Genomic DNA, 13,018 nt, shown 5'->3' with positions numbered 1-13,018 from the left:
AAGAATCCACCACCACCAACCCAGTGGATCCTAACAGCGTGGAGCAGTGTCAAAGAATCCACCACCACCAACCCAGTGGATCCTAACAGCGTGGAGCAGTGTCAAAGAATCCACCACCACCAACCCAGTGGATCCTAACAGCGTGGAGCAGTGTCAAAGAATCCACCACCACCAACCCAGTGGATCCTAACAGCATGGAGCAGTGTCAAAGAATCCACCACCACCAACCCAGTGGATCCTAACAGCGTGGAGCAGTGTCAAAGAATCCACCACCACCAACGGGTTCCGAAAGGCTGGACTGCTGCGTGAGGAGGAGGACAGCAGGCGGATTATCCTCGGGAGGAAAGAGACTGAGAGCAACGAAGCAATGCTGAGGCTGTTTCATTACGACCCTGAAGAAGAGGACTTCACTGAAGAAGAGGACTTCAATGAAGAAGAAGAGGACTTCAATGAAGAAGAAGAGGACTTCACTGAAGAAGAAGAGGACTTCACTGAAGAAGAAGAGGACTTCAATGAAGAAGAAGAGGACTTCAATGAAGAAGAAGAGGACTTCAATGAAGAAGAGGACTTCAATGAAGAAGAAGAGGACTTCAATGAAGAAGAAGAGGACTTCAATGAAGAAGAAGAGGACTTCACTGAAGAAGAGGACTTCAATGAAGAAGAAGAGGACTTCAATGAAGAAGAGGAGGACTTCACTGAAGAAGAAGAGGACTTCAATGAAGAAGAGGACTTCACTGAAGAAGAAGAGGACTTCACTGAAGAAGAAGAAGACTTCACTGAAGAAGAGGACTTCACTGAAGAAGAGGACTTCACTGAAGAAGAGGACTTCAATGAAGAAGAAGAGGACTTCAATGAAGAAGAGGAGGACTTCACTGAAGAAGAAGAGGACTTCAATGAAGAAGAGGACTTCACTGAAGAAGAAGAGGACTTCACTGAAGAAGAAGAAGACTTCACTGAAGAAGAGGACTTCACTGAAGAAGAGGACTTCACTGAAGAAGAAGACTTCAATGAAGAAGAGGACTTCACTGAAGAAGAGGACTTCACTGAAGAAGAGGACTTCACTGGCTTTAGTGCACAGGAGGACGATGGCGATAGTGATCAATTACTTTTTCTGGTAGGTTCCTATATTTTCGCCGAGAAAATGTGTGACGAAGTAATTACAAACCTTCAGGCTGTTCAATTCCGATACTGAAGAAGACAACTTTAGTACTGTTGTGAAAAAAAGCATTTGCCGTATGTATGTACTAGTTGTGGATGTTACCGGCATTTATTTAATTAAAAGTTTTAAAAAATCGTTCCTGTAACATCTTGCTGTGTTAATATCTCACGTTTCAACAGGGACACCTGCAGCTTATAGACAAGTGCGGCTTATTTATGTACTTTTTTATTTTTTATTTTTAAAATGAGCAGGTGCGGCCTATATATAGGTGCGGCCTATAGTCCGGAAATTACGGTAGTTAGCTAGCTAGTCTCCAGAGCTAGATGTGTAGCTAGCTAGCTAGTCTCCAGAGCTAGATGTGTAGCTAGCTAGCTAGTCTCCAGAGCTAGATGTGTAGCTAGCTAGCTAGTCTCCAGAGCTAGATGTGTAGCTAGCTAGCTAGTCTCCAGAGCTAGATGTGTAGCTAGCTAGCTAGTCTCCAGAGCTGGATATGTAGCTAGCTAGCTAGCTAGTCTCCAGAGCTGGATATGTAGCTAGCTAGTCTCCAGAGCTGGATATGTAGCTAGCTAGTCTCCAGAGCTGGATATGTAGCTAGCTAGCTAGCTAGCTAGTCTCCAGAGCTGGATATGTAGCTAGCTAGCTAGCTAGTCTCCAGAGCTGGATATGTAGCGAAATAGAAAGCTTGGTGGAATAAGACCAACTGCTTCATCTTATCCGGATCCTAGGCCTCGTTTGATTACACTGTATATGTCATCACTATCATTAATCACATCCATCCAGCACCTTGCTGTTCTCATGGCGGACCAGCAGGGCGGCGCTCAGGCAGTGTGGTGCGCTCTCGGCAGCGCGGCTCCAGGCCTGCAGGTGCAGCAGCTCGTACTGCAGCAACACCACGGCCATCTTGTTGTAGCTCCGGATGACTTTGGTCAATTCCGGTCCCTGGCGGAGAGACGGGTCACTGAGGTCATATTGATCGGCGATTCCGGTGTGATTGATGAAACCAGAGGTCGTACCTTGAGGACGTCGAGCTTCTTCTTCAGGATCAACATCGGAGCTTCAATCTTCCTGAAGAGCTGACGACACCACAGGATCCGACCGGCCACCTGAGAGCACACGGACGTTACCGAGGTAAGGTTACTATACATGCCTCAGTTTCAGAACTTACATAGTCATTGTAAAATGTTAGAGGATGTATATGTTTTGGTTTCAAGATATGTGGTTCATCCATAGAATAGTTCTCGTGCTCGTTGTCACCGGGCTGGTTCTGAGTAAAGAGCAGAAAGGTCAGGTGTCTACCGGCGGCAGGTTGCGTCCCGTGGGCGGCCGGTCTCTCTGCCTCTGGTAGGTCTTCCTCAGCACCTCCAGCTCTCGGCTGTAGCGCTGCAGCAGCAGCAGGTAGTGCTGCTTCAGGTCCAGACCCGCCGGGCCGGATCCAAACACCTGCAGCAGCTGCAGCGTCCGCTCCGTCTGCAACACAAACACCGGTTCTGGTTCTCAGATCCACAGCACGACAAGAGGATCCGGTTCTGGTTCTCAGATCCACACACGACAAGAGGATCCGGTTCTGGTTCTTATCGTGTTGGACTTACAGAGACAGACTGATGGAACCAGAAGTCCAGCAGAGTCCGAAGAGACTGGAACAGACCCTGAACCTGGATCTGGAAGTCTGCATAGTCACTGTCAAACTGAGAGAGAGAGGTGAACTGTGGCGTAATGTAGCTATAATATCTATACCTCTAGTATTCTCTGTATATAATATATGTAATAATATATATTAATAGAATCACCTCCAGCTGGCGGGGGTCCAGCACGTCGTAGGTCTTGGACCTGGTTGTGGAGACGATGGTCTGGTAGCGGACGTAAATCTTCTCGGAGCCCTCGACCTAAAACACATTTATTATTCATACTAAATACAAATGTATAATTATTATTATTTATTTTGGAAAGTGATGCTTCACAGTAAAAAAAACTTTTAAACAGAAGCTTTGAATCTTAAAAAGGTAAAAATGAAATATCAGAGAGACTCAGCTGTTGGCTTATGAATTGTTCTGCATTTCTAAAATATTTTTCTGTTCAGAAAATTATTAGCGAGTCGTGAAGATAAATTATTGCGTAAGTGATTTAAAAGATTTGTGTTAAATATGCACAAATATATTTAGCAAAATCCCCAAAATGATTTACCCTCATCTGCAAAAAAAATAAACCAACATATTTCATAGTTTGAAAGGTGAAATATGAAATCATTAAAAATCACCTTCATGTGCTGCAGAGCAGCCAGACGCTGCAGAGAAGACGTCACGTCAGCAACTTTCTGCAGACGCATGCAGAACGCATCGAACCGCCCGAAGATGGAGTTCTCACTGAGGAGGAGGAGGAGGAGGAGGAGGAGGAGGAGGAGGAGGAGGAGGAGGAGGAGGAGGAGCGACACAGTCAGGAGGAGGAGGAGGAAGAGGAGGAGCGACACAGTCAGGAGGAGGAGGAGGAAGAGGAGGAGCGACACAGTCAGGAGGAGGAGGAGGAAGAGGAGGAGGAGGAGGAGGAGGAGGAAGAGGAGGAGGAGGAAGAGGAGGAGGAGGAGGAAGAGGAGGAGGAGGAAGAGGAGGAGGAGGAGGAGGAGGAGGAGGAGGAGGAGGAGGAGGAGGAGGAGCGACACAGTCAGGAGGAGGAGGAGGAAGAGGAGGAGCGACACAGTCAGGAGGAGGAGGAGGAAGAGGAGGAGCGACACAGTCAGGAGGAGGAGGAGGAAGAGGAGGAGCGACACAGTCAGGAGGAGGAGGAAGAGGAGGAGGAGGAGGAGGAAAAGGAGCGACACCATCAGGAGGAGGAGGAGGAGGAGAAGGAGGAAGAGGAGCGACACCGTCAGGAGGAGGAGGAGGAAGAGGAGCGACACTGTGAGGAGGAGGAGGAAGAGGAGCGACACCATCAGGAGGAGGAGAAGGAGGAAGAGGAGCGACACTGTGAGGAGGAGGAGGAGGAGGAGGAGGAGAAGGAAGAAGAAAGAAGAGGAGGAAGAGGAAGAGGAGGAAGAGGAAGAGGAGGAAGAAGAGGAGGAGGAAGAAGAGGAGGAAGAAGAGGAAGAGGAAGAAGAGGAGGAGGAGGAGGAGGAGGAGGAGGAGAAGGAAGAAGAAAGAAGAAAGAAGAAGAGGAAGAGGAAGAGGAGGAGGACTTCACCTGAAGTCAAACTGTCTCTTCTCAGGGTTTTCTCTCAGTTTGTCTCTGACGCTCTGGAAGCTCTTCTGGTACTCAACGTTCAGAAGACAGCAGTCAGAGATACGCTGCAGCAGCACGGCCCTACACACACACACACACACACACACACACACACACACACACACACACACACACACACACACACACACACACACACACGGTGTAAACCAGCAGTGTGGGCACGTGGTCTCGTCAGGTCCGGTCTCCGTACCGGCTCTGGTCCCAGATGGCCGCGCCCTGCGCCAGGTAGCGCCTGCAGGTGGCGATCATCTGGTTGGTGACCTTGAGCAGCAGGGAGGTCATCCTCTCTGAGGTGTTGTAGTACTGGGAGACGCTGTGGATCATCCGGATGCTGGTCATCAGACTTGGAATGTGCTGCAGCATACTGGTCTGTCAGGGGGGAGGAGGGGTTAGGCTCTCTGAGGTCACACATCACTCTTTCTTCTTCTCGGGTTGAAGGTCGCTGGTTTGAATCCCAACGACTTGAAAAGGACACAGAGTTTCTCTTTACCGGAGTGCATGTCCCCAGCGGCCCGAAGAACTTGTCCAGAGTGGAGAGAAACTTCACGTTATCCTTGGCCTCGTTAGCCACGGCAGTGATGTCCCCATCCTGACAACCAATCAACCAACCAACCAACTAATCAATCAACCAATCAATACATTACAAGCTAACAGCTGCTAAGCTACGACTGAACCCAGTGTCCTATCAGAAGCTGACCAGCTCTCTCCAGGTTTGCAGAGTTCGAGACTTGGTGACCTGCAGAACTCCCAGAGTCCTTTTCACCTGAGGACGTTTCACCTCCTCCATCAGACTGAGACACACACACACACACACACACACACACACACACACACACACAAATGGTTGCATTATCAATAAATTAATTAGTGAATGAATACAAGGAAAAATCACAAGTAAATAAAACAGGAAACTAAACGTAAGACAGAAACAACAAGGTTGAACCCTTAACGATGTGAAACCCTTAACGAGGTTGAACCCTTAACGATGTGAAACCCTTAACGAGGTTGAACCCTTAACGATGTGAAACCCTTAACGAGGTGAAGCCCTTAACGAGTTTGAACCCTTAACGAGGTGAAGCCCTTAACGAGTTTGAACCCTTGTCCACCTGGTGAAGGTGACCATGCGTCTCTTCCAGTGCTCCAGCTCAGCTGACGGTCCGACGTCATCGGCCTCCTTCCTCATCTGCTCGCTCTCCGTCAGCACCTGCTTGATCTGATTGGTCCACACAGAGACCACGCCCTCCAGGCGCTCCACCAGCTCGCTGTCATTGGCTGAGAGACGCACAATCAAAACAACCACGTTGACAACAGACGAGGTGCGAGGTCATGATGTGGCTCACGTTGCCTCACACTCGGGACGTTACAACTTTACGAGACAAAATATATACGGGAGAAACATGTGAAGGAACATGTGAAGGAACACAGGAGCTTTGGAATAAAATAACACTTCATGTTGAGTGCCTGAGAAACGCGGACAAAAAACAATAACCCTTTATATTCTAAGGGTTTCATATAGAACCCATCCAGGAACTTCTACTGAGAACCCTTTTATATTCCAAGGGTTTCATGTAAAACCCATCCAGGAAGCTCAGGAGCCTGTTTTAACATGCACACTTTTAACAATCCTTGAAGAACTCTCTCTTCCAAACAGAGTTCTCTGAATGAAAAGGGTTCTTCCTGGAACTCCATGTCTTACAAAGAACCCTTGAAACCCCCGGTGTTGCTGTGGAACATGTGATAAACGGGCTGGATCACGGCAGGTTCTGAGCAGCAGGAGGAAGACCTTCCGGTGGTTGACCCCCTACCTGCCGCCGTGTAGTCCGCCGGGCTGCTCAGCTGCTCGATGGCATCGGGAAGGACGACCGGCTGCAGCTGGAACTTCCTCTCCACGTTGACTCTGGCCGAGCTCAGATTACTGACGAACTGATCCACTGATGTCAGAAAGGTCTGGACGTCTGGAATGGAGACCCCGTCCTGAACGGAGCCCCAGGCCTGCAGAGGGAAGCGTCACTAGAAACCTCCTTTAGGTCTCGTTAAGGCCTCCAGAGAGTAAAGGGATTTCCTTACGCATTTCCACAGGCAGCAACCCATTTTTCATTGTCTACATGTCTTGATAGAGTATCTGTTAAATTATGATTTAATAATTCAGGTTAAGATTATAGTGTTAATTAATAATGTGTAGAAATGTATTTATTATGTCAAGATTGAAATGAATGAAGTTGTTTCTGGTTTTATTAATCAGACCTTTCACACAGATCATATATTTGTAACTCTTCAACTCGTAATCGTTCAAATCAAATATGAATAAAAAGTGTTTGAAATGAACAAAGCTATTCATGTTATGGACGTGGTACCTTCAAATCATCTACTAGTGATGCTACTAACGAGATCTCTGAATGAAACTAGAAGCACCGCCTCCTCCAACCGGTTAAGTGGCAGTTTACATCCATGTCTGTCCAAAATGTGTGAAATTGTCATAAGCGACATGGCGTTTAATATGCAGACGTCAGGCCGCCCATGACAGCATAACAACCCTTTAGGGTTCATTGAGTGAAATCCAGTGGAAGGGGAGTACCTGCTGAGACCGGAGGGCCGGCAGCATGACGTGAGCCAGCAGGGTCTCCAGGCCGTCCAGGAGGCTGCTGCCGCCGCTGCAGTCCAGCATGCCGAAGTTCACCTCCTTCAGACACAAGCGGGGACACGAGTCAACAGGGCCGGTCCCATGTAAAGGGTTAGAGAACCTGGAGGAGCGGAGCTACAGACCTGCTGCACGTTGGCAGTGGTGATCGCCTTGTCGGTGGTTCTCAGGAAGAACAGACACTTCCCCAGTAAAGGCTGAGAGAAGGAACAGCGTTTAGTTTCGTGTTCATCGGAAGACTTTGAGAGAACCTCTCGTGTCTCTGGGCTGCAGCCGGAGGACAGTCTGAACCTTTATGGATCTAAAGTCATCAGTTCATCCGAACCCAAGAAGAAAACATTAACCAGAACAACTTAAATGTCAAGCGGTCGTGAGTCCAGTTAAACGGTGTGTGGACGTCTCTGAACATTTAAAGAGGATTCTCATGTCAAGAGCAGTGAGTGAGAACAGTTGTCCAATCAGTTGGACCGGACATTGTGGGAAAGTACTGATGACAACAACAACAACAACAACAACAACAAGGTGGCACCTGTCTGTCTGGAGTAGCTGCCATTCACACACCGGTGGCTCAGCTTACAGGAGCCATCTTAGGGTTTAGTGTCTTGTACATGGACAGGGACTAGTGAAGCTGGGGATCGGACTGCCAATCCTCTGAATGATTGAAGGACCCACTGTACCACCCCACAACATTGTAAACATGAGTTTATGTCTCAATCTCTAGTTTCAAGTCTTCTTCAATACAGCATGTATCATTATGGTCATTATTATTATATAATGCATCATCACGACATGTTCATTCTATCAGGGTTTCATCCGGCTGCAGATGAAACATGTTCCACTGTTGCATAAAGCAGACTTCAAACAGCAATCAAGTGTGTTATAATTAGGGATGGGTATCGTTTGGGTTTTTTCCGATACCGGTGCTAAACCGATACTTTTAAAACGATACCGGTGCCTAAACGGTGCCTGAACCCATACTTTTTTATTGCCAAGGCAATTCTTTTTCTTCAAATTGAACAATATTATTAACTGTTTTAAGTATACTATAGATATAAATAAATAAATAAGTACATACAAAACACACTTCAAACTACAGCTTCAAACCTTTTAACTTAACGTGGCCTGATGGGACCGTGTGCAACAGAACTCAGACTCTGTTGGATCCTAAAACTGCTGCTTTATGGACTACACGTCATCATTCATATCAACTGGAGAGATTTGTTCCATCAAGCCGAGGACGGCGTTCAAAAGCTCGTGCTCGTGTCTGCAGCGATCTCTGTGTGCGCGCACTGTGTGTGTGAGCGCTGGAAGCCCCGCCCCCTCGAGCCCCGCCCCCTCGAGCCCCGCCCCCTCGAGCCCCGCCCTGCATGCAGGCAGACAGAGAGCAGAGCAGCAGTGAGCTCTGATCCGCTATTTTAATAATCGTTTTTAGCGTGCGGGCACCGCGCTACCTTTTTAGTACTATATACCGTGCAACTTTACAGAGTAGTGTAAAAAAAAAAAGTATTAAAATCGGCTCAGGCACCGGAAGGAAGCACCGAAATCTGCGTTGCTTTTCGGTCCGGTAGGTACCGGACGTGTTGGAACGTACCCAACCCTAGTTATAATACTCCGAGTCAGAGTTCATGAGCAGCGATATTAATGGTATTACTTCATGTAATTCATGTTATTAATGCATGTAATTAACTGCTTGTTTGACTGTAGAGAAGCGGACCTGACTGCTTGCTGGAGGGTTTCGGGTCACCGGGCTAACCAGAGCATGCTGGAGGGTTTCGGGTCACCGGGCTAACCGCCTAACCAAGCAGCTTCCTGCCATAGCAACTCAAGCAGAGCCACTGTTGCCTCCGAGGCCGGACAATGGAGGGCATCGAACAGGCGGGGCGGCCGTGCTCTGAGCTCAGACACACTGCATTCACCAACAGCCTCACGGTTACACCCGGTCTCCAGCAAAACCCGTGAACCTGGCTCTACAGTTAGTCCTTAAACATGAAGCCCCCCGCTGACGGTGTTGTAGTCACGCCCACCTCAGAGCTCCCCGTGGTGAGGAAGAGCTTCTTCTGAGCCACAGCGGAGGACGCTGGGTCCACGGAGGCCGGGTGACTGGAGGCCGGGTTCTGAGGAGGAACATTGACGGCGTGGTGAGGAAGAGAGAGGACCTGGTGGCTACGGAGGAAGAGGAAGGTGGTTCACCTGCTTCACGTTCTGAAAGAAGAAGATCAGCTTCCTGGATCCGTTCACAGCGAAGAAATCATCAACCAGACTGAACTGAAAAGAACCAGACGATGAAAATGGAGAATTTATATATTTGGCTGAAAAGTGAACAACCTCTATTCCACTTCCTTCAAGAGTGACCACTGAAGGGATATTCGGTGCTCTACTCTGACTATTGAAAACAACATAAGTTTTATCTTATCTGTTTTTAAAACGAGTTTCAGTTGAAAAGGGGGTATTTTGAGCAACATTAAAAGCATTTTGCAGGAGATCAATTGCCTGCACAAGAGTTGACACAGCAATATATCACAGTATCATCAGCATAGAAGTGACAGTTAGCGTCCACCACATTTTGGCGCAGATTATTTATATGAAAAGTAAATGAAAGTGGACCTAATACAGAGCCCTGTGGCACACCTTTACAGACGGTAGCAATATCAGAGAATAGACCCTCATACTGATGCACTGAGACATATTCTCAAGGTAGCTCGTGAACCAACCTGATGAGGAGCCTCAGCCTTAAAACATCATGGTCCACTGTGTCAAATGCTTTGGACAGATCAATGAACAGAGACGCACAATGCTGCTTCTTGTCAAGAGCAACACAAATGTCATTTACCACTTTCAGTGCAGCTGTAATAGATTTACATTTCATTGGTATTTTGTACAAAATCAGCAGTCAATTTCAAAAAGTGTATATATATATGATATAAATATATATATATATCATATACATAAATGATTATTTATATCATATATATAATATTAAAATAATTGCAATTAATGTTTTTACTATCATTATTATAATTGTTATCTTTGTATATATTGTTAATATTAATCAGTATTAATATTGTTTTTATTATTATTATTATCAATAATAATTTATATTATTGATTATTATGCATATTGTCATCATCATTATTGTCACTGTATTTTTCTATTATAAGTATTATTAATGCAATTATTGTTATTGTTCATTATTATTTTGAGGAAAGGGAACTGAAGGGGTTTTATTGATATAAGTTCATGTATTGGTGTATTAAATATAGGTTTTGTAGTCCACCTGGTCGTCAGAGACGACGGCGTCCTCCGCCTCCGGCTCCGGCAGCGTCCCGGCGCCCACCAGCCTGCTGATGAGGTATCGGTGTCGGCCGTCCAGCGCCGCCCGTCTGTCCTCCTTCAGGGCTCGGGCGCGCCTCGCCATCTCTCTCCTCGCCTCATTGGACAGCAGCGCCGTCCTCTTGCCGGACACCTGGAGAGAGAAAGTAGTCCCTGAGGGTTACGGTGATGTCACTGCATGGTACATTAGTAGTATTAGTATGATTCCACACGCTCCTCTTGTTTGATAAAACTTGGTGCCTACGTTACCCACAATGCATCTGGTTGTCGCCAGTTCAGTCAGTGATTGGTTTGTGTTACGTTAGTAGCACTTTCTTCAGGCTTCAGCCGACGCTAACTCGAGTGACATCACTCGAGTCAGCATCCTCGAGTGATGTCACTCGAGGATGCTGATCCGTCTTCTAAATCCTGGAGACTCACTTCAGACTTGTTTGTGTGTGTGTGTGTGTGTGTGTGTGTGTGTGTGTGTGTGTGTGTGTGTGTGTGTGTGTGTGTGTGTGTGTGTGTGTGTGTGTGTCTCTCGTCGACACTGAGTGCATCTTTCTGGTTTAAGACAACAGAACGCGCGTACGGAACAGCGCCTCCGGTGGCCGGCGGCCGGTACTGTTCACTCACGGAGGTTCCAGTGTTGGAGGACGGAGCCGCCGGCGGAGGAGACGTGAGATCAGCGGCTCTCAGGTTCTGGCCTCCGATCCGCCGACGTCCTCCAGGAGCACCTGGATGAAAGAAGACAGGTCAAAGGGACAAAAAACTAAACATATTCAGTTTATGAATCAACTTGTTGTCTGAACCTCTGTGGATATGAAGCAGAGGAGCTCTGGGTTTGGTGCTGGCTCCTCCTCCTGGTCCTCCTCCTCCTCCTGGTCCTCCTCCTCCTGGTCCTCCTCCTCCTGGTCCTCCTCCTCCCTCTTCCTCCTCCGGCCCTCCTCCTCCTCCTCCTGCTCCTCCTCCTCCTGCTCCTGCTCCTCCTGCTCCTCCTCCTCCCTCTTCCTCCTCCGGCCCTCCTCCTCCTCCTGGTCCTCCTCCTCCCTCTTCCTCCTCCGGCCCTCCTCCTCCTCCTCCTGGTCCTCCTCCTCCCTCTTCCTCCTCCGGCCCTGCTCCTCCTCCTCCTGCTCCTCCTCCTCCCTCTTCCTCCTCCGGCCCTGCTCCTGCTCCTCCTGCTCCTCCTCCTCCTGCTCCTCCTCCTCCTGCTCCTCCTCCTCCCTCTTCCTCCTCCGGCCCTCCTTCATGGCTGCTGACTGGATGAAGAACGGGCGACTGTTCCCTCTCTGGAACCTTTGACTCTGGATCTGCCATCTGACTGTCAAGACGTATTGGTATTATTTTAAAGGAGAATAGTTGATTACATAATGTGAATAAGAACCAGGGAGTAGTATATACCTGGTAGATTTATTCGTGCACGTACGTGCACAAACCTACCAGTTATATACGACTCCAGGGTTTAACCAACATATTTTAATATCTGGTCTGGAGGATGAGGACGTTCACGATGTCTGTTTGTGGGAACATAAACTCACGACAGTATCCTGTATTCTATCAATCTTCTTTTTCTACAAGGAAATGAATAAATATGCAATCAGTTGCACACAAAAAATGATTTAACATTGATACACACATTTTATATAGATATACATATGTATATCTATATACATTCATTAGTAGTCAATAATGTACATGTGTATATATACTGTAGAAATATATTTATATATATAACATAACTTAAATTTACAAAATGCAACTAAGTAACAAATGGAAATAGATAAATAAATAATATCATTATTTGTCTCATTATCTCTGACTTTAATGGTTCAGACAGAAACTGTTAATCCTCACGTTGAATAACTTAAAGATGAAAGTAAAAGAGGAGACGAGTGCCGACTGACCTTCGTTCTGTTCGTCCTGCTGAGTGTGAGAGAGAGAGAGAGAGAGAGAGAGAGAGAGAGAGAGAGAGAGAGAGAGAGAGAGAGAGAGAGAGAGAGAGAGAGAGAGAGAGAGAGAGCTGCAGTGGAATCAGGACGGAAATCAAAATTGTCTCTGCAAAGTCAAAGTTTGACTGGTTACATGGTAACCCTGATACATAGGGGTGTGTGTTTGTGTGTGTGTGTGTTTGTGTGTGTCTCAGCAACGAAACACACAACAGAAGACTCAATGGAGACGTAACCAGGAGAGACGGCGTTTGTTGACCAGTTGTTCCACTTTATTGAATCCATTTATAAAATACACATGCAATGCATTGTGGGTGAAATATGACACTTTACAGAAGAGTGAAAAATAAGAAAAACGGTGACAAACTTTCTCTTTATGCATTCATGCAGCAAACTGAATATGAAAGAAACTATGAGAGAAAATAATAGAAGAGCTCAAAAGTATAAATCCAATCGTCACTAGAAACAAGATTCATGTAAGCGCCTCACATTTAGACGGCTGTGTGTTAAAACCATCTTACCCCCAAGCCCCATGGCCATTATCAGACAGGAAAAGAGAAGAATGAGTCAAGTGACGTCTCCTAAAGGATCTGCAGAACCACAACGTTGATTATCTTCATTTAAATTGCTGGAATACAGTAAAGCATTGTGGGAAGAGTTCTATCGGCTCAGACAAAATTAAACTTATCGTTAAGTTTATGTAATTACATAAACCCTGTAACCTCGCCGTAACGT

At 46.9% G+C, this 13,018-nt stretch overlaps 2 protein-coding genes across 2 annotated transcripts in view; both read right to left on the bottom strand.

The window, feature by feature from the left end:
* Positions 1 to 13,018, bottom strand: part of dnah5l (dynein, axonemal, heavy chain 5 like) — a gene marked incomplete at both ends in the record, with an annotated part of 59,281 nt that overhangs the window by 45,735 nt on the left and 528 nt on the right. Inside the window, 18 exons of the mRNA XM_079234145.1 lie at positions 1,943 to 2,098; positions 2,173 to 2,262; positions 2,456 to 2,626; positions 2,749 to 2,844; positions 2,947 to 3,042; positions 3,414 to 3,519; positions 4,331 to 4,450; positions 4,581 to 4,759; positions 4,881 to 4,979; positions 5,088 to 5,181; positions 5,497 to 5,662; positions 6,196 to 6,382; positions 6,966 to 7,070; positions 7,154 to 7,225; positions 9,053 to 9,142; positions 9,219 to 9,293; positions 10,303 to 10,491; positions 10,974 to 11,074. Coding sequence (XP_079090271.1) covers positions 1,943 to 2,098; positions 2,173 to 2,262; positions 2,456 to 2,626; positions 2,749 to 2,844; positions 2,947 to 3,042; positions 3,414 to 3,519; positions 4,331 to 4,450; positions 4,581 to 4,759; positions 4,881 to 4,979; positions 5,088 to 5,181; positions 5,497 to 5,662; positions 6,196 to 6,382; positions 6,966 to 7,070; positions 7,154 to 7,225; positions 9,053 to 9,142; positions 9,219 to 9,293; positions 10,303 to 10,491; positions 10,974 to 11,074 — 2,192 coding nt within the window. The remainder of the gene's footprint in view (positions 1 to 1,942; positions 2,099 to 2,172; positions 2,263 to 2,455; positions 2,627 to 2,748; positions 2,845 to 2,946; positions 3,043 to 3,413; positions 3,520 to 4,330; positions 4,451 to 4,580; positions 4,760 to 4,880; positions 4,980 to 5,087; positions 5,182 to 5,496; positions 5,663 to 6,195; positions 6,383 to 6,965; positions 7,071 to 7,153; positions 7,226 to 9,052; positions 9,143 to 9,218; positions 9,294 to 10,302; positions 10,492 to 10,973; positions 11,075 to 13,018) is intronic.
* LOC306750829 (NLR family CARD domain-containing protein 3-like) overlaps positions 12,535 to 13,018 on the bottom strand; it is a 12,742-nt gene continuing 12,258 nt past the window's right edge. The window contains exon 9 of the mRNA XM_079234303.1: positions 12,535 to 13,018. This exon is cut by the window's right edge and continues 1,160 nt beyond it. The gene's annotated coding sequence lies outside the window, so the exon portion shown is untranslated.

This window comes from Taurulus bubalis, assembly GCF_910589615.1.
Source record: "Taurulus bubalis genome assembly, chromosome: 18".
NCBI lineage: Eukaryota > Metazoa > Chordata > Actinopteri > Perciformes > Cottidae > Taurulus > Taurulus bubalis.
The sequence above is the reverse complement of the archived record's forward strand: the minus strand, read 5'-3'. Positions and strand labels throughout refer to the sequence as shown.